General features: G+C 49.1%; 1 protein-coding gene across 2 annotated transcripts in view; it reads right to left on the reverse strand.

Annotated features, from left to right (window-relative positions):
- Positions 1 to 18,567, reverse strand: part of slc9a1a (solute carrier family 9 member A1a) — a 65,155-nt gene extending 46,588 nt beyond the window's left edge. For both annotated transcript variants that reach the window (XR_010323836.1, XM_064297009.1), the window contains exon 1: positions 17,138 to 18,567. Coding sequence is in view for 1 of the 2 variants with exons in the window: in XM_064297009.1 (XP_064153079.1) it covers positions 17,138 to 17,441 (304 nt within the window). In the remaining variant the exon portion in view is untranslated. The remainder of the gene's footprint in view (positions 1 to 17,137) is intronic.
- Between the last annotated feature and the right edge of the window lie 1,853 nt (positions 18,568 to 20,420).

The following is a 20,420-nucleotide window of genomic DNA, read 5'->3' on the forward strand; positions in this document are numbered from 1 at the left end:
ACCGGCACATTCCTCTGACCCCACAATCCGGGAGTCAAGCGCCATAAATAACCAGCGTCCATCCCACTGTCAGAGCCCAGGGAGAGGGGCTGTGTGAGAGAGCACGTACAAGTCTGTGTGTGTGTGTGTGTGTGTGTGTGTGTGTGTGTGTGTGTGTGTGTGTGTGTGCATGTGTGTGTGTGCGTGTGTGTGAGTGTGTGTGTGTACGTGTGTGTGTGTGTTTTGTGTGTGTTGTGTGTGTGTGTGCGTGTGCGTGTGCGTGTGCGTGTGCGTGTGTGTGTGTGTGTGTGTGTATACGTGTGTGTGTGTGTGTGTGTGTATACGTGTGTGTGTGTGTGTGTGAGTGTGTATGAGTGTGTGTGTGTGTGTGTGTCTGTGCGTGTGCATACGTGTGTGTGCGTGTGCGTGTGTGTGTGTGTGTGTGTGTGTGTGTGTATGTGTGTGTGCGTGCGTGCGTGTGTGCGTGTGCGTGTGCGTGTGTGTGTGTGTGTGGACTCAGGCCCTCAGGCTGTCAGCACCACGTCCCCGGCTGCATTACTCCCAGGGCACATCTGTCAGGGCTTTGTCCTGCAAGCAGAACAGCCAAGCACTCCAGGCCAGAACAGCCGAGTGCTGAGCGAGCTCTCCAGGCCAGAACAGTCGAGCTCTGAGCGAGCTCTCCAGGCCAGAACAGCCGAGCGCTGAGCGAGCTCTCCAGGCCAGAACAGCCGAGTGCCGAGCGAGCTCTCCAGGCCAGAACAGCCGAGCTCTGAGCGAGCTCTCCAGGCCAGGACAGCCGAGCGCTGAGCGAGCTCTCCAGGCCAGAACAGCCGAGCGCTGAGCGAGCTCTCCAGGCCAGGACAGCCGAGCGCTGAGCGAGCTCTCCAGGCCAGGACAGCCGAGTGCTGAGCGAGCTCTCCAGGCCAGAACAGCTGAGCGCTGAGCGAGCTCTCCAGGCCAGGACAGCCGAGCGCTGAGCGAGCTCTCCAGGCCAGGACAGCCGAGCGCTGAGCGAGCTCTCCAGGCCAGAACAGCCGAGCGCTGAGCGAGCTCTCCAGGCCAGAACAGCCGAGCGCTGAGCGAGCTCTCCAGGCCAGAACAGCCGAGCGCTGAGCGAGCTCTCCAGGCCAGAACAGCCGAGCGCTGAGCGAGCTCTCCAGGCCAGAACAGCCGAACGCAGAACAAGCTCTTTGCACCACCACATACCATGGCGTACGAAGGCCCGTGTCCCCAAGGAGGGACAGAATTACCCTCTCTATTCAGCCATAAGAGAAGTCGGCATTTTAAAAAAAATTTTAAATCAAATTGCAGAACGGCTGTGACAACACATCTATTGTCTTCTGACTGATAACTGATATACTGTTATGTGGTGCTTAGGGGTATTAATGTTCCAACACAAGAGTCCCAAAAGACTCACCCGTAAGAAACACCCAAAGAAACACCCATAAACACAAAAGAGAAAGTGTATCTGAAGCCGAAAGGCCCAGGGAACGCAGCCAAACTCAATATTGGACTGTAAATGTCAATCAAGAGACTGCACAATAGAGCTGCACAACTCTAGTCCCAGAGGGCCACAGTGTCTGCAGGTTACACTCCAGTGCTGGAGGGCCACAGTGTCTGCAGGTTTAACTCCAGTGCTGGAGGAGCTGCAGTGTCTGCAGGTTTAACTCCAGTGCTGGAGTAGCTGCAGTGTCTGCAGGTTTAACTCCAGTGCTGGAGGAGCTGCAGTGTCTGCAGGTTTAACTCCAGTGCTGGAGGGCCGCAGTGTCTGCAGGTTTAACTCCAGTGCTGGAGGAGCTGCAGTGTCTGCAGGTTTAACTCCAGTGCTGGAGGAGCTGCAGTGTCTGCAGGTTTAACTCCAGTGCTGGAGGAGCTGCAGTGTCTGCAGGTTTAACTCCAGGCCTGGAGGGCCGCAGTGTCTGCAGGTTTAACTCCAGCCCTGGAGGGCCACAGTGTCTGCAGGTTTAACTCCAGTGCTGGAGTAGCTGCAGTGTCTGCAGGTTTAACTCCAGCCCTGGAGGGCCGCAGTGTCTGCAGGTTTAACTCCAGTCCTGGAGGGCCACAGTGTCTGCAGGTTTAACTCCAGTCCTGGAGGGCCACAGTGTCTGCAGGTTTAACTCCAGTCCTGGAGGGCCACAGTGTCTGCAGGTTTAACTCCAGTGCTGGAGGAGCTGCAGTGTCTGCAGGTTTAACTCCAGTGCTGGAGGAGCTGCAGTGTCTGCAGGTTTAACTCCAGTGCTGGAGGAGCTGCAGTGTCTGCAGGTTTAACTCCAGCCCTGGAGGGCCACAGTGTCTGCAGGTTTAACTCCAGTGCTGGAGGAGCTGCAGTGTCTGCAGGTTTAACTCCAGTGCTGGAGGAGCTGCAGTGTCTGCAGGTTTAACTCCAGTCCTGGAGGGCCACAGTGTCTGCAGGTTTAACTCCAGTGCTGGAGGAGCTGCAGTGTCTGCAGGTTTTCTTGTGGTTTCCTTTCCATCAGCTGCCAATCAAAGCCTTGGAAATAAAGAGCACGGATACTTTGACCAATCAAACATAAGTGCTGGAACACAGTGAAATCCAGCAGGACTGGAGCCGTGCACCGCCGCTGTCAATCGATCGGACGTTACAGCTGCACCCACCTCACCGAGCGGGCGGGGCATGTGAGAGGGAACACAGAGTGCCGTGCAAGGGGTGGTGACTCATCGCAGGGAGCACTGAGCTCCTTCAGGTGATGACTGACAGCCTTGCCCCCTCCGTCAGGACCAGCAACACCTCGGGGCCAAGACGGTGGGGCACTCTGGTAAAGCTCGGAAAGCTCTTCCCTGTCGGCCACGGTTCACCCTGAGCTACTTCTCTGGTTAAAACTTTAAAAGCAGGGTGCTGACATAAAAAAGAGCAGAGGGAGAGAGAGAGAGTGAGTGAGTGAGAGGAGAGGGAGAGAGAGAGAGAGTGAGTTACAGGAGAGAGAGAGAGACACCGTCCATCTACACTGAGGCTCAGCTAAGACAAAAACAGCTGAATCACACGACAAGGGAAGAAAAAGTCCACTGCTCCCTGAAAACTACTCAATTCAGGCGACTTTCATGTAAAAATGGGACAAAGTGCACTAAAATATCCATGTTTTATGAGCAAATAAAAACGCGATTCTTGTTTAGAAATCTTGTTTAGTGTGCAGAGGACACCATATGGAGGAATGATTTCAGGAATAAAAACCAGCACACGCACGCACACACGCATACACACACACAAACAAACACACATACACACACACGCATACACACACACAAACACACACACATACACACACACGCATACACTTCAATGACCTCAGCCTGTGACATCTTTGTTGAGCGTTAAACGGAAATTTAAAAAGCTTTATTGCCGCCCATCAAATGTAGACAGAAAATTGCCTCATAATGTTTTTGTAATGGCTTGAACGGAACATACATTACAATAAAACTAAAAATACAGTTGGGGCAAAATTAAATTCCATGAATATAAAATTAATGAAGTCTACAGGAAATGAAAGCATAATGAAACGACCTTTCTGCTTTAAAAGCGGCTGGTGCCGAGGAGGTGAAAGCTCTCCGAGTTTTTCCGTAACAGCGAGGCGTTAAAACGCCGTTAAAATGGCGGCCCGACGGTATTCAGGAGCCAAGGGGGAGCGACGGCGGCGGGTAACCGTAGTAACGCTCGCGCGCGGACTTCAACGCCGGCTGATTAAGAGGCTGGGTGAGGAATTCCACGTTCTTCCGTTACCTCCCGCCCTCCTGCCCGCCCCCTTACCCGCGGCAACCCAACACCACCACCCCCCCCCCCCCCCATCGCCACTCAAACGCGGCCTCCCCTAAAGGAAGCGCCTTTCGCCACTTCGGCCTGACGGGACGTCGAACCCGCCAACCCTAACAAAGCGCACCTCATTCAACAGCTGGAGATCTACCGTCCTGTAGGTTTACACTCCAACCCTAACAAAGCGCACCTCATTCAACAGCTAGAGATCTACCGTCCTGTAAGTTTACACTCCGACCCTAACAAAGCACACCTCATTCAACAGCTAGAGACTACCAATCTCTTTTAGGTTTACACTACAACCCTAACAAAGCACACCTCATTCAACAGCTAGAGATCTATTGTGGGAGCTGCTAATAAGCTAACATCAGCAGCGTGCTCTACCTGCTGTCCTTGTAAGTTTACAATCGGATACTCCAACAAGCAGCCCTTCACAGCTGGATATTCTTGTTAGGTTGATGATAGACCCAAACTAAGCGGCCTTTCAACAGGTGAGATGCTGACCGTCCTGTAAGTTTACACTCCAACCCTAACAAAGCACACCTCATTCAACAGCTAGAGCAGGGCTGCCCAACCCTGTTCCTGGAGATCTACTGTCCTGTAGGTTTACACTCCGACCCTAACAAAGAGCACCTCATTCAACAGCTAAAGATCTACCGTCCTGTAAGTTTACACTCTAACCCCTAACAAAGCACACCTCATTCAACATCCAGAGATCTTTGTTGAGCTGCTAATTAGTAAAATCAGGCAGCCGTGCTCTAGCTCTGCTGTCCTTTGTTAGGGTTGGAGTGAAAAAGTACAGGATGGTAGATCTCCAAGAACAGGGTTGGGCAGCCCTGCTCTAGGTGTTGAATAAGGTGTGCTTTGTTAGGGTTGGAGTGATAGATCTCCAAAAACTGGGTAAGGCGGCCTTGCTCTAGAGCGATGGTGGAGAACCTGCTGATCGAGGCCAGAGAGACTGACGGAGACATGCAAACCCATGCAAAAAGCCGGGAAGCTCACCAAACACCACCGCCATTTTGAAAGCCAAAAGATCCCTGTGATCAGGTAGGCCTGAAACACAAATCCGCAGAACACATCCAGTCGGCTTTGCACTGCACTTGGCCATTTCACTTTACACCGAATCGCTACGTTTTCCAAAAACGTTATAATATTTCTGACAATAATTCAATATGCATGTAAGGGGAGTACTTCCATTCATTATGTTCATGACATTTATACTGTCATTTTATCTGCAATTACGTCCTGTTTTATCCAATCCTTCTGCGTCACTGTAATTCTATTCTCAGAAAACGCTTTGAGCAGAAGCGTTTTCTGAGAATAGAAAAGTGACGCATAAATTAAAAAAAAAATTTTTTTTTTATTTTTTTATTTTTTTTAATTATTAGATTTGATTCTGTGGTGGTGTAGGATGAGCTGAGTCAGGCTGCACAGGCTACGCTAACGCTCATTAAACTTTAATTACCCCGTTACACACACACGGAAAACTTCTTAAACAGAGAGGTGTGTACGTGCGCACTCATACAGAAGACGTCTGGCTGCCAATGCAAATAAGCAGGAGGAACTGAAAACAGGACGGACGGCCAGGAAACTCCCGTAGCTCTTAAAGACGTCACTCGCTGCCTGGCGTCCCGTCTGGCGATACCGGCCGCTCAGGTGAGGTCACCTGCCTCCGCTCAGGTTCGACCTGCATGGCGGCAGCCAGGTTCCATTGCATCATTGGTGACACAACGCCTCCAGTTGCCAGGAGACAAATGGGGAGGCAGAGAAGTGTCAGAGTAAGACAATCGATTGGATGTGTGTGTGTGTGTCGTGTGTGTATGTGTGCACATGCACATTTGTGTGTATAATAGTGGTTTATAATACTGTGTGTCTGTGTGTGCGCACGTTCATGTTTGTGTGTATAATACGTGTGCCTGTGCGTGTGTGTGTGTGTCTGTGTACATATCTGCATGTGTGCCTGTATATATGAGTGCATGGACATATGTGCATGCATGTGTACATGTATCTGTATGTCCACTAATGAAAAGAAAGAATTCCCGTTTCTGAGACATTTCTGAGATTCCTGCCCCTCCTTAATTCCTGATTTAAGAATCAGCCACACCTGTTGTCCAGGACATCTGAGCCAATTCACATTTTCCCATCCTGCTCAATGATCCACTGCATGCAAACTGCTCAGTGAATTACCACCTGGGATTAATTATGGGTAATTTTGCTTCCAGACATCTTTCTACGGTGAGTGGGTAATAAGTGAAATATCTCCATCTGACAAAATTTGGCACACATGTTGGTTATTTTGTATGTTTTTTTTTTTTTTGACAAATGCAACAATGGAACTCACTTACGGCACCAACGTAGTGTATTTTAGTCACACTGCTATCCTAAAGTATCACACGCACATCAGCATGTTATTGGAAAAAGCTGGACCTAATCTAGCAGTCAGGGGTGTAGCACAAACTTCTGGGCCCTATACATAAGCAGTCTCTGTGGGCCCCCTTCCTCTCTTGATCCACGTCTCTCACGCATCATTCCAGGCTTTTCAAGGGCCCTCCCCCCATTCGGGGGGGAGTCAGTCTGGGTAGTCAGTCCCACTTTTCCCCCCACTATGATGCCCCTGCTAGCAGGCCAGATCCACGCATTTGGTGCAGCAAGAGTTGTAGGCCAGAACCAAACTGCAGAACAGCCCACTTGCGTTCCCTTGGTTGACTGAGATACCTCCGTGCCCCTTACCCAAGAAGACACACGTTTCCCAAAGCCCTCGGAAACCACCAAGTTGGATCCAAAATCTTTTTTCCCCCCATAACTGTGCCATTTTTTTTAAATCCTTTTTTCTTTCCTCTTCTTTGACCTGCTCCATTATTTCGAAGTGATTCCTCAATCAGCGAGAGGGTTCTGCGAAGATTTCACGCGGAGCCGTGACCAAGCTGCGAGAAAGCCGTTTAACTGATGAGACCGCCCTGCATCCAGCGCGCGCGCAATATGCCGCCCATAATCCTCGCGACTAGATCGCTTCCCCGCCTCCCCCCGTCTCCCGCGGCACACCTCCGTAATCACAGCCGCTATCGGCGGTAAGATTAGGGGACGGCAGCGCCACGGCGATAAGAGGCTAAAACCATTTTCCGCCCCCGCGTGAATGTGCCCGCCATAAAAGTTCACATTTACCGCAACATTTTTTTTTTGGGTTGGAGGGTATATAAGCCTGTTTCACCTACAGCGCAGGGGGATCTCAAACTTTTCTTAAATGTTTTCCGAAAGTTTTATTCAAGGTCCCCTAACATGACCGCATCAATAAATATGGGCAAATTTAGCCATTTAGGAAAATATAAACATTGACTGATCACAATGGGCTAAACGTTAGGTTTACTTTAGGCCTATCTGAAAGTTTTAAAACCATTTTGCGTGGAAGTCAATTTCTTTTTCTTCCAGTGGAAATCTTTATTTGGTCTTAATTGCAGTTCCAAACGGAGCTCCCACAAATATCCTTTTTTCCAGATAGGGATGCATCTATTATTCACATGTTTTGATAAATTAAAAACCAGTCTGTTTTGTTTTGTGTTGTTTTCATATTTGTTCGACGGTTATTTTCGTTATGGAAAAATGTACTGCGCTTTTACGCATACATTAACATCAATTTTACGCGTTACGAATGATGTTATTTACTGCCTCGCTTCAGGGCTCAGAGAAATCACATGGGACTCAATCCTCTAACCTCCTGGTCACAAGCCAAGCTACTTAAATATTATTCCAGACTGCAGTCCCAGCTGACCAAAGAGGATTTCATATCTTACATCAACCAGAAAAATAAGTTTTAAAAAAACACGCAGACAAGCAGACCAAAAATGTCCTAATTTCACCGCATAATTAAATCTGTCAGAATGTAATTTGTGGCCGAACAAAAATTATGTTTTATTTTGGGCACCAGAGCAAATACCAACAGAATACCGTTATCCTCTACGCAAAACAGTGTTACTTTTAACGGCCCTTGAGTTGGCAGTAGCTACATCGCCCCACCCCATCATTAGAGGGGGAAATTAACGTTTCTGAAGACTACTGATCGTCAAGTGAAGCGCTGCCGTACATAATTACACAACAGACGCCCTGTCGCGCGAGGACAAAATGCGGTCCCGCTCGGGGCTAACGACAGCTTTTTAAATCACCGAGCCGTCATCACCCCACGTGTTTGGCTCATTTGCGGAACTGAAAGCGTCAGATTGAGTCTGACTGGTTTTTTTTATTGCTGTTGCTTCAGTTGTTGTTTTGTTGTTCCATAGGCATGCGGTTTCATTCGCGTATCTTTCCCCAACTCGTCCTCAACGTCTTCTCCGGTGGCGCCAAGCTAAAATTAGTGGAACAATGTGTCGTTACGGACAGCAGAGCGCGACTGTCTTATAACAGAAAACCATTTTTGAAAATCGGACTCGATTGGAATAACGACGAGAAGCAGTCAAGCAAACGCAGAAGCCTAATCGCCGTGCAGCGAAGTGTTTAAAATGTCGATTTCCGCAGCACAATAATTAGACAAATAAATCAATCCCAATCTGCTGTGTCAGGGTGGCCTGCTTGATAACGAGCCATATCGGGATTTTTGTTTTTGTTTTTTTTGCAGAAATGCACTTAACGGCATCTGTCTTCGCACACACCCTAACCACGGCCGCCTAACTCAGACTGTTTACTGTAGATAGCGCCTTTTACGCCCTTTGCAAAAAATCCGGGCACCTACAGTTGCCAGTTTGTATGGCAAACAAAAAACAACCGCAAAAGGCTTTGTAGATCCACACCGATTCAAAACTATATAAAAATCGTCATTGACCCAGAAAAGGGCCAAATGAATTATTAACTCAACCATTAATGGAATAAACACTGATGTAGGCTAATGACTTTAACATACAAGACAGGAGCCAGACTTTTCATCCATCAATTCCCAGCATTCATTGGGCGAGAGGCAGGAATACACCCTGGACAGGCCGCCAATCTATCGCAGGGCACACACACCATTCCCTCGCACACGCATACTTATGGGCAATTTAGAGTCCCCCATTTAGCCTACCTGCATGTCTTCGGACTGCGGGCAGAAACTAGAGTACCTGGAGGAAACCCACGCGGACACGGGGAGAGCATGCAAACTCCAACACAGAAAAGCCCAGGCCGGATTCAAACCCAGGACCTTCTTGCAGTGAGACCACGCTCATTATTCACTAAAATAAATCATAATTTATAACTATATGATCTGTTTTGCCAGGCAGACACCCGCAACCCAGAGTGATTTAACCAGGTGGTATATTTTTAAAACGCAATCCGTCCATGCCCCACCGGGAATTCGATCCTGCAAACTCTGGGCTATGAGAGCAATTCCTTAACCATTATGGCAGGGTGTACATAAATCAAGGGATACAAAAATTAAAAATAAAAAAAAATAAACATTGTCTGGCTCTGAGGCCTGTTGCATTGTATATCCTGCATTCACTGAAACCTGTTGCGTTTTTGGATGTCTGCTGTAAACTGTGCTGTTGAATCGTTAGGGCTGTTGAAAATCTCCTGCCACATGGAGAGGTGACGAAAAATGACCACTTTATCTTTCAAGCACGGGAGTCTCTATTCTTCATTTCCTAAAATTTAGCATGAATTCTGTAAAATAGTACGCTTAAGTGCACCTGAAGTATACTATTTTATACTTAAGAATGCTTGAAACGGAATTAAAATTTGCATCAAGCATGCTTACCAGACCTGGGCCAAATACATATTTGTTTTGGATTCAAATACTTTTCTGTGCTCTGTTGATCTCGCCTGGTGTAATTGAGCCGGCCAATATGACCAGAAGGCGGGGTTTGCACTTTTCGAGAGTATTTCATTGGTTCCAATGCACCAGACAAGATCAGTAAAGCGTAGAAAAGTATTTGAATCCAAAAACAAATACGTATTTGACCCAGGTCTGATGCTTACTATGCTGTTTTTTCACCAGGGATTTTCTCCGTTCTGGAGAGCATTACAGATGCACTGACTGGTTAGGGTCGCAAAAGCCTACCATCTTCAACAGGGTCCGAGTGTGGGATTGCAACAGCTACAACTTCACCTTTCCTTAAAGAGGAAACGCACAGCAACTCTCACCTTCTCCCCAGCCACCACCATTACAGTAAACAGGACAGCAGTGGTTAAGAAACTGCACTTTCAACGCAGAGGTTGCAGGTTCAAATACCAGATTGCGCAAGCTATATTAGTCATCAATAGTGTGGGCGGCACGGTGGCGCAGGCTGTGGGTAGCACTGTCGCCTCACAACAAGAAGTATCTCGGGTTGGGCCTTTCTGTGTGGAGTTTGCGTGTTCTCCCCGTGTCCGCGTGGGTTTCGTCCGGGTACTCCGGTTTCCTCCCACAGTCCAAAGACATGCAGGTGAGGCGGTGTGGGGTGGGGTGGGGTGAGGTAACGTGGGGTTAGGTGAGGTGGGGTGGGGTGGAGGGTGTAGCTGCAAAAGTGCATATGTGCTCAGTCAACCTACCTGGCATAAATCAAGGCTGATAATAAAAATAAATAAAATTACAATGAACGTAAGGGATTAATTGCTTCAGTAAGATATGCAGCCGTATAGATGGGCCACTGTGTGCATTTTGTGAGCAAGCTATGCCGGACGGGCAGCTTATGGCTAAGGAAATCATATGGGATTGGCAGAGCGTCAAGCGGCCAATCGCAAGCTGGCGATGCAAATGAGTGGAAGCCGCTGCTGTGGAGCCGTGCCCCCGCCCGCGCAAGGCGCGACCGTCGCGGCGGGTGAGCGTTCACGCGAGCGCTGGCGAAGGGGGGGGGGGGGCGGGGTTCCTGCCGTCTGCGGGCGGCCTCAAATCAACTTTTGGCGGGAATTGGCGTCTCTTCTCACGTCTCGCCCACGCAAGAAACGCGGTGGAGCCAGACTCCCCCCTCCGCCGTACAGTTTCCGCAGGTCCCCCCCCCCCCACCTCCACCCCCACCCCCCCCCACCGATTATGAAGCCACTGCTCCGAAAAAGATTCTGCCATCCCCCCACCCCCCTCCTCCCCCCACTCCCCCCCCACCACTGCCGCTATTGTAGTGCTGCCATAACAAAGAGAACAGTCACCCCCAGTCACTTCCTCTTTACGCTCAGCTCTGCTGCAGTCACAGACCAGAACAGAATGTGTGCAATGGAGGAAAGAAAAGGAAAAAAACCCTCACTGCAACCGAGCTGCAATGAGTAAAGGTAGATGTAAGTAGATGTGTGTGTGTGTGTGTGTGTGTGTGTGTGTGTGTGTGTGTGTGTGCAGGGTTAATGCAGCAGGCGCACAGACCACTGAAAGCCAGTGTGTGTCAGGAGAGAAACCCGAAAGTGCTCATTTGAGATGGATTCAGCCTTATGACAGCTGGTGACTCAGCCTGTCCTCCAGAGAAACGCTCCTCTGTTTGAAGGAGCTCAGAGTCTGGGCCTTAATTTAAGTCACTCACTGGCTGACACATCAACACGCCTGGTTTCCAAGGCCAAAACCATGAGAAAACCTGCGACATGCCCCACTCTGCAAGGCCCTCCAGACTGGAGTTAACACCTGCAGCCCGACTGCGTGAGCCCTCCAGGAATGGAGTTAAACCTGCAGCCCTGCGGCCCTCCAGACTGGAGTTAAACCTGCAGACACTAGACAGCCCTCCAGGACTGGAGTTAAACCTCAGACCTGCCCAGACTGGATTACCTGCAGACAGCAGCTCCTCCCAGGACACTGGAGCTTAAACCTGCAGGACACTGAGCAGCTCCTCCAGGACTGGAGTTAAACCTGCAGACACAGCAAGCCTGCCCTCCAGGACTGGAGTTACCTGATGCGTCCAGACTTCCTGCACACGAATGATTAACTCAACAAGCTCTCAGAATGAGTTTGGATCCATCCAGCAATCTTTTGAGAACCTTGGCTGAGCCCCAAGCTTCCGTTAGAAGCTTGTTTTTTTAAACAAGCTTATTCCTCGGCGTCCTGACTGTGGAAACGATTCATTCCCCAGCACTGATGAACTCTCATGTTGTCTGAAATCATAATCTCTCCATACCCTGAAGGAATGTTTTTTTTCTGAAGGATTGCTTATTGACACTTCTTAGAAGCCCACATTTTCTGCAGACCCAGTCCTTTCCAGAGCTGTGGCAAGCTGACGTCTGATACGCAGGCCTGTTTATCTTTGTTATTCAGGCCCAAAGCGCTACATCAGGCCGCAGGCTGTAGCCCGGCTCACGCACCGTAGCTGAGCCCCAGATACGCTGATAACAGCCAGTTAAAGCTGAATCTGACCTGTTAATGTACACAGGAGACCGTACTACCAATTTCCCTGTTCTTTTCTTTTTTTTTGTTCTTATCTAATGAGGGGGCCTAAACACACACACACGCTACACACACCCCACACACACACACACACACACACACACACACACACACACACACACACACACGCACACACACGCACACACACGCACACACACGCACACACACACACACACACACACGCCCATCCACAGTTCAAACGGCCACCTACGCTCATGGGTCACAGGTGTGTGCAGAGCTTTCTGCACCCAGCGCAACAACCCAACCCCAACACCGAACTGCCCCGCCCCGCCCTCCAAGCCACTCTGCCAAGACAGCGTAGGAACTGTTTTACATTCCATTTTACATTCATACAGGCAGTCAGCAGGCATTCTTAGTCATACTTAGTGACATACTTCATTTTTTTTTTTTGAAACAGCTAAATGTGATATACAGAACCCGTGATATTTACGACCTTGAGGTGTGACCTTGAGATAAATGTTTGCGTACTGGCTGGCATTGTGGGTAACGGTGTCCAACACTAACCCCATGTGGTGGGGGCCTTCTCAGCCACAGGGTGGTCGATTTTGGGAACCTCGAAGCTGAAAAGGTTTTGGTAACCTCCTGCTGCTTTTATGATTTCACTAATGTCTTTATTCACACATACAGAAGACTAACGAGCGGGAGATATTAACAACAGCAGTCAGTCCGAGGGGGCTGTCAATCAAAACCCCAGTGATGTCATTGCACAGCCGGCAGAGAGGCTCATGAATATTCATGCAGACATGATGAGGTGGGGCTGCTGCGGGGGGCGGGGGGGCTGGGCTGGGTCAGTGAAGGCTGTAGGGGTGCATAAATGCTATGCAAAAGTTGTGCAAGTGGCTCTGGATAAGAGCGTCTGCTAAATGCCTGTAATGTGATGTAATGTTTCCCTGATGATCAAGAAGTACACTGTTGGCTAATCAGGCTAAGGGCTGCGCGCCATTATGCAAAAATACTTCAGAATTAGGACATACAGGAAGTACGGTCTCCATATTGTCTGTCACATGTGTTCTGACAAACCACAAGCATGCCAACATAAGGCACACACTAAAATCCCCAAACACTACCGTACTACCGAACCAGACGTGGCCCAGAATTTCAGGCATGCATCGATGCATAGCTCTACGTGCTCCGAGTTAATTTTGCATACTTCTGTTTTTCCTGCGGAGTCTCAGGTAGTGTGACGTTAGTGACAATTAGGGGTGGGACATCTTACTACATTTTACAGTAGACGAAACACGAAGGCTGCACACAGTTTGACTTGTTAGAATGGCAATTAGTTTTGAAAGATGTACAAATTAGTTCATTCATTCATTCATTTATTATTTAATGAATTAATTAATTCTGATTTTCCAGTGCCTCCCCCCCCATTCTCATTTATGTACTCAAGTAAACCGCCCCTAGACACAATGTCACCAAGAGTGTTCCAAATGTAGCAAAACTGAAGCATACTTATTGAAGTACATTCTAGCGAGTATGCTTGGAAGAATGTACTATCAACTACACAGAATGCAAGTATGCATAACAGAACAAAGCCAAGGACTTGGCATATGTGGAGAAAAGGGAAAAACTGCCATCAAAATTTCAAAAACCTAGCAAGCACCTTTTCGTTTATTAATCAGGCTATAGTGAATACTCTGTTCATTAGTCAGATTAACACTCAATAGTGTGCATCACCCAAGCATCAGAAAAAAACAGATTATGATTATTATTTTTTCCATATGGCCATGCCCAGGGTGTTCCCAAGCTGTTTGGGCTGAGTAATTTGGGTGATTATTCCGGGGGGGGCGGGGGGGGGCTGGGGCTGGGGGGGTTCTCTGGCTCACCCCTCCCTGGAGATTACTGACATTCAGCCGCAGTGACGGAGCTCACACAGTGATTCTCTGATCAGAGATGATCCCTCTGTGTGTGTGGGGGGGGGGGGCAGCATGGGTGGGGGGGCGTAAAAGTCATCACACTGATCAGGGACACACAAGCACAGGAGATCACAGGGGTGGTACAGGCACTGACATGCCAAGCAGTGCAGCTGGTTGGGGGCGTCGCCAGCATTTTCAGACTGCGCTGAAGGTCACCATCACTCTGGCTGCCTCTTCCCTTTTCACTCTCTCACTCTCACCTTCCTTCCTCCCACCCTCCCTCCCTCTCATTTCCTCTCCCTCCCTTCATCCCTCCCTTTTACCTTTCTCTCACCGTACCTCATCCTCTCCCTCTACCCATCTTTCTCTCTATCTCCCCCTATTCTCTCCTCCCTATCTCCCTCTCCGACCTGATCAGGAACAGCCCACCCCCCCCCCACCCCCCAGGGTGAGGATGATGAGGTGGGGGGTGCCTTCCTGAACATGCTGTGAGACAGCAGGGAGGGGGCAGACAGGGGGCCTGAGAGCACACCCGAGAGAGAGAGAGAGAGAGAGAGAGAGGGAGGGAGAAGAGGACTGCGGAGAGAGGGAGCAATGACAGAAACAAATGCACCTGTGAGGTGAAGAGGGACAGAAGAAGATAAGGACGAGCGTATTCTAGTGCAATTATAATGCAAGTCTAATGCTTTCTAATGTCAGTGTAATGCAAGTCTAACAAATTCTAATGCCAGTCTAATGAGGAAGCAAGGGAAGGAGGATCCATTTTAATTTTTGTCCATTTTTTGCCCAAAGAGCTTCTACACACGGAGTAAATTGTTTCAGATTGAAATCTAAGCATGGCCTAATCGCTCACTGCGTTTACAACGTGTCCCGAGTACTTTCTGGCTGGTTTTAAGGAAAGGGTGTCATGGAAGCTTTCTTTTCTCATCTCAGAGACGTAATCTCATGTTCTACTTCACTACTATTGGCGAACAGCAATTCAACCACAGATCTCTCAAGGAAATGGATGCACTTGTGATAAGCTGGCCTGACAGCAGCCAAAATAACGTTTGCATACTTTCCCTTTCAGTACAAGAATGGCTTGTAACATACACCGAGACAGCCTGTATGTAACTACCAACAGCTGGAATACATCATTCTGAATTATATTATATAACTTCCTGGCTTTGAGCCATGGAGAAGCTTAAATCTGAAGATGTATGTGTGCGTGTGCGCGTATGTGTGTGTGTGTGTGTGTGTGTGTCAGAGAGACAGATAGGATGTGTGTGCATGTGTGTCTGTGTGTATGTGTGTGTGAGAGAGAGAGGGTGTGTGTGTGTGTGTGTGTGTGAGAGAGAGAGAGAGGGGTGTGTGTGTGTGTGTGTGTGTGTGAGAGAGAGAGAGGGCGTGTGTGTGTGTGTGTGTAATTAGTTTGCAGGGGAAACGCAGCCCTCCAAAGGTAACAGGAACAGAACAGTCTTCACACAATACTGGGCAGTCCTGGAACATCTTGCCACATCTCGCCTCCGCTACACAATACATCCCCAGCAGCCAATTCATTACAGGACTGCCAGGTAGCGAGCAGCAGGGCTCATCTGAGCAGTGACCCGGGGGGGGGGGGGGGGACAGACAAGAGCGAGAGAGAGAGAGATCATCACCCGCTGGACCCCTCGCGGGGAGACCGTCTCACAACACGGCCTTCGACTAAAATTCCAGCGAATCATTCAGGGGCAGGACCCCCTTTCACAGCCCCGCACATCTTGGGCACCGGCCCAATTCTGGCTCACAGCACACGCCTCCTTCTGCCCCACCGAACCGAGCTGTACTATGCAGATGAAAAACGCTCACAAAAGCATTCCCCATTTTTGGGGGGAGGGGGAGGGGGGCGGGCGTATGAACTTACAAAATATCCTTCACCATTTTTTTTTTTTTAAACAGTTAATGAAATTTGTGCAGAGCATGCATTTTGTTTGACCAGTACAAAGCACCTCTCTTTCAATGGTAAACCCGGATAAATTTTTACAGTTTGGGTAAAAAACTTTCGACATCCTTGTCAGTACATTTTATAAATACGCACTACACATTAAGGTGTATATCATACATTTAAGAAACATTACACCCCACCATGCCTTAAGTATTTGTCTTGAAGTCCAGAAATAGCACATCTGGAACAGTGGTACACTTTCTAAATTTTCACCACATCGGTGCAAGAGCGAAGCCCAAAATGATGGTCACGTCACACTTGCTTTCCCCTTCATTTCTAAAGTAGCCTTCTTGTGTCTTAAAACAACCCGCTGTGATTCCAAAACATCTCGTGACAAAATGTTATGTGCACAGGCACTTAGCGATAAACAAATAGAGCTTTGATTACTTTATAAAGATTCTGTACTAAGGCTTTCGACTCTCAGCGGGTAGACTAATAGGTGCATAGGTACACCACTGCAGCACTACGAATGGAGACTGCTCGGAAAACAATTCGCTAAACGAAACCAAAGAAAAAGTTAACACTGCAGTTTGGACTCTTAAGATAAGACTCGAAAAAGAGGGGGGTCGTTCCTACAAAGCCTTCTGCACTTTGGTCGGGGGAATCTCTAGCCATCCGTCCTCCGTAATTAAACCGATCAGCCTGCGTAGTTTCCAGAGACTGGCGTGCAACGGGAATCGATTTCCCCAGCTCGTGCACAGCGGAACAGGCACGTTGCAGCGCTTTGCAAATTCTGTGTGTATGTGTATTCACTCGGAGCGCACAAAGCTTTTCTCCCCCACGACTCCAACACGCAGAACCGGCCCAAGGTCTGCTGTGCCCCACTGTTCTCAAAGATAAATCACACCCATCACTTGAACTTGTACTGTGTGGCCCAAGGATGGTCGTTGACCCGAACGACTCTACATAGTGTTCACGCCAGCGGCCGGCTCTGCCAACAAGTTTCGAGACAAGGCGACAGTCGCTTCGATTAATTGATCTTCTGAATGAAAAATGACTTAACGCTCCACAAAAGCCAGGTGTCACGTGTGCACGCCACACACAACGCATTCAGTTGAGGCCAATTTGCATTAACACAAGACATGAAATAAACTACTCTTTATCACGCTGGATTGATGTTGGCACTAATGCTTTAGTGAGAGAAACTCGTCAGAAAGTTAGATGTTGCGATTCAACAGGCTAGGCGAGGAGTATCAGTGAAAGTCACTCTATCAAGCTAACTACGTTATCATAGCCAGAAGAATAACACTTACCTAGCTTCATCAGAGAAGCCAGCAGGACCCATAGTGACACTTCGAACGGCATCTGTACATGCTTGAAGTCGAAGTCGAGTACGGGGAAGTTCTTTTGGGTAATGTTGTGACCGCCTCCCCCGTGATCCGTCCCGTGGGCATCCTTGGGGCTGCCCGCTTCTTTGCCGTTCACCTCCGGGGAGCTCGCAGCGCCGAGGGGCAGCACGGTACCGGCCACTAACATCATCACTATCACCAGCAATAGTCCCCGCTCGTATGCCGTCTTCAGGCCGACCGCCAGCCGTGGAAGTGCTCGAACGGGCATGTTGGAATATGTTTGGGTGAAGAGAACTACTCTCCTCTATTAGCTACAACAAATTAGCTTAGCTCGCTAACTATGTAACAGGACAGAAATAACTTTGCCAGCCAGTTCTAAGGCAATGATTTTTTAAAACGCCAATTTCCCAAAAAAAGAACTTGCTAGCTGGTTGGCTAGCTTTACCGCAATGGGATGTACGCGAGCGGACAGGGAGAGAGCCCGGCACCAGGTATCCAGCTAGCTAGTAAGCAAAAGCAGGAAATGTGGAATGTAGCTAGCTAGCGACGTGACCTGTACGATGAAGCACTTTCACCAAGCCTCTCATCTTCATCAGTGCGCACCAATTTAACGACCCCAAACTTTGAAGAAAAGAAAAAAAACACAGGTAACATAAGCACCGAATCAGAAGTCACACGAATTCCGGTGCCAATGACGAATCATTATAGCCCAAGGTGTCAACGGCGAGATACTTGGCTCGCTAGCTGGAATACAGCCCATACATATATCAACATATACTGATGTTCATTTCTTCTCGGCGGCCGGTCGCCAGAAAACTGGCTACGCAGGAAAATTGGATGTGCTGTCAGGAAAGAAGAGGAGTCTCCATCGAGTTCAGACCAGAAGAGGCAGAGTTCGGCCGCACTGACAGTCAGGTTATCTGTTGGAGATTCCAGATAGATAGATTTTACCTGGCTGTAGTTGTCAGCCAGTTTACCTAAGCAGGCGAGCGGTGTCCCCTGTCCGGTCAAGATAAAACGCTTGTTTAACGCCTGCAACGCTCAAGTGTCTGCTTTCTGCCTGCGCGTGTCTCTCTCAGTTCCGCGTCTGCCTTCTGCGATTTGCCTGCAAGCTTTACCAGCGATGCAAGCCTCTCCCACGCCGGGCGAGAGACTCCGCGTTGCTAAACACAACCTTCAAGATACACACACCCATTTTTTTACGAAGGTTGGAACAGAACTGGGGCGGAGGGAGGAAAAACCGGGGGTACTTCAATGGCCTCCACAGTGTCATCTACTGGAGAGGAGGGACAATAGCATATTTAGGCGCGTGGTTCGATGCAATTGCATTGCAGTGTCTTACTGATCACGCAAGGGCAAGGAGTCCGCCCATTCACTTCTCTCGGTGATCTGCGTAAGCAGCGCGAGTCTGTGCGTTGCCCGTAGTCCTGTTTTTCATCCCTCTCTTCCCCCGCCCCTCACCGCTACGCGCACGCACCCTCTTTGTGTCCTTCACTGGGCTCGTGCAAATCGCTGCTGCGAGCCACCTGCATTGCAGCTTGGAGCTGTCCGTTGAAGGTAGTCAGCGACGCGGGAATGGCTTTGCCCAGTACAACCAAATAAGAGAAATAGCCCACATTTAACGCCCTCTGCGTTATGAAAGAAAGAGATGGGACAGTTTTTATTTGTGTGTTTGTGTACAGAAATAACGGTTTCATGTTTTGCCATTTCATTGGCTCGAGCAGATTGCATTTCCAGTTTGGATTTAGGCCCTGCATCATTTTATGAGGGCTTAAAAAACCACTATTTTACAAATGGTTTACAGTTTACCTGCTGTGTGACGTCCGAGCTCTCCAACACACTTTAAACGTGGATTTAAATTCCACCAATCACTGTGCTTCTGAAAGATTCATAGAGTACTGAGAGACAGGAGTTCACCCAAGTCCATTCCGATGGTCTCTTAATTATAGTGGGACCTGTGGTGCCCGGTGCCACCCGGGAATTAAAATCCACTTCTCTGCGGTGCCTCCTGTGAGCCAACTCGGCGTGACTGGCAAAGATTTCACACGCTCCGAGCGATCCGTCGCCTTCTCCCGCTACGGCATTAGCCAATGCCCCGCGAGCTAAGCTTCGCCCGACACAAAATGTATAATTACTGTCCGAGATAATTGTCGTGTGGTCTGGGGAAAAAAAATGAAATGCTGTGCACTTTTAAAACGCAGACCGTTCGTCACTACACCGACGATTAGCCCGCGTAACGTGCACAGCCACGCCAAACACCTGGTTATTATCCCCGCGTATATTTGCGCGAAAACTGCTGAAAGGGGATGCGTACAGTAACGGCTACGTCACACTGTCGGCCTAGGTCAGTGCTAAAACTGAACCGTGGTCCGTGATAGCCTGCGGTCCAGTCCTTTGGGATGGGGGGGGGGGTGGGGCGCGGGTCGTGGGCTATTTCAGTGATTCGTAGGAAAGAAGTTGTTTGACAACCACTGTCACCCTCAGCAAAAGGTGCTCAAGCAAACTTGTGTTTTTCCACTGTATTTGGCTCGGTAGTGAGTGATCAGGAACCAGGCCCTCTCATTAAGTGCCTCTCCTTGGAACAGATAAAACAACAAGCGCAAATCCGCAGTAGCTGCGACTGCACACGCGCATGCATCCATGTGTGCATGCATCCACGCGCACACCCTCACACAAACACGTGACCTCTTCTTTGGCTCATGACCAACCTTTCCACAAAATCAAGTGCAAATCTGTGAATCCATTCGGGAGTTATGCGCCTTTTTGTGATAGGCCACGCCCATCGCCACGCCCCCTCTTGGTCAATCGGCCTTGAAAGTTACTCAGCCCTACCTTCGGTCATGACCAACCTCCATGCCAAATTTCAGCCTCCTGGGGCGAAAACTGTGGCCGCTACGAGGTGGGACACTTCTGTGGACCCACCGACCGACCGACCGACAGACAGAGCTATAGATTATTTAATGGCAGTGTTAAGTAGCTTTCCTTATGAAAGTGCTTACCAAACTTTGTTTAACACTTGTTGGCCAGCGAGGAGTCTACAGACGCCTCTACAGATATGTCTTGATGGGTTCGGAGTGTTTCTCCTCCCCGCAAGTAGTGACGCCGTACGGTATCAGGCAACATTAAGGGCATAGTTTGTTTATGTTCAGAACAAATGTCATTAGGGAACAAAGCGATAGGCCCTCGCAGATCGGATGGACACGCGTGCCCAGTCATGGCCTCAGAGGGTATTTAAACCAGGCTAGAA

The sequence above is a fragment of the Anguilla rostrata genome, chromosome 1 (genome assembly GCF_018555375.3).
Source record: "Anguilla rostrata isolate EN2019 chromosome 1, ASM1855537v3, whole genome shotgun sequence".
NCBI lineage: Eukaryota > Metazoa > Chordata > Actinopteri > Anguilliformes > Anguillidae > Anguilla > Anguilla rostrata.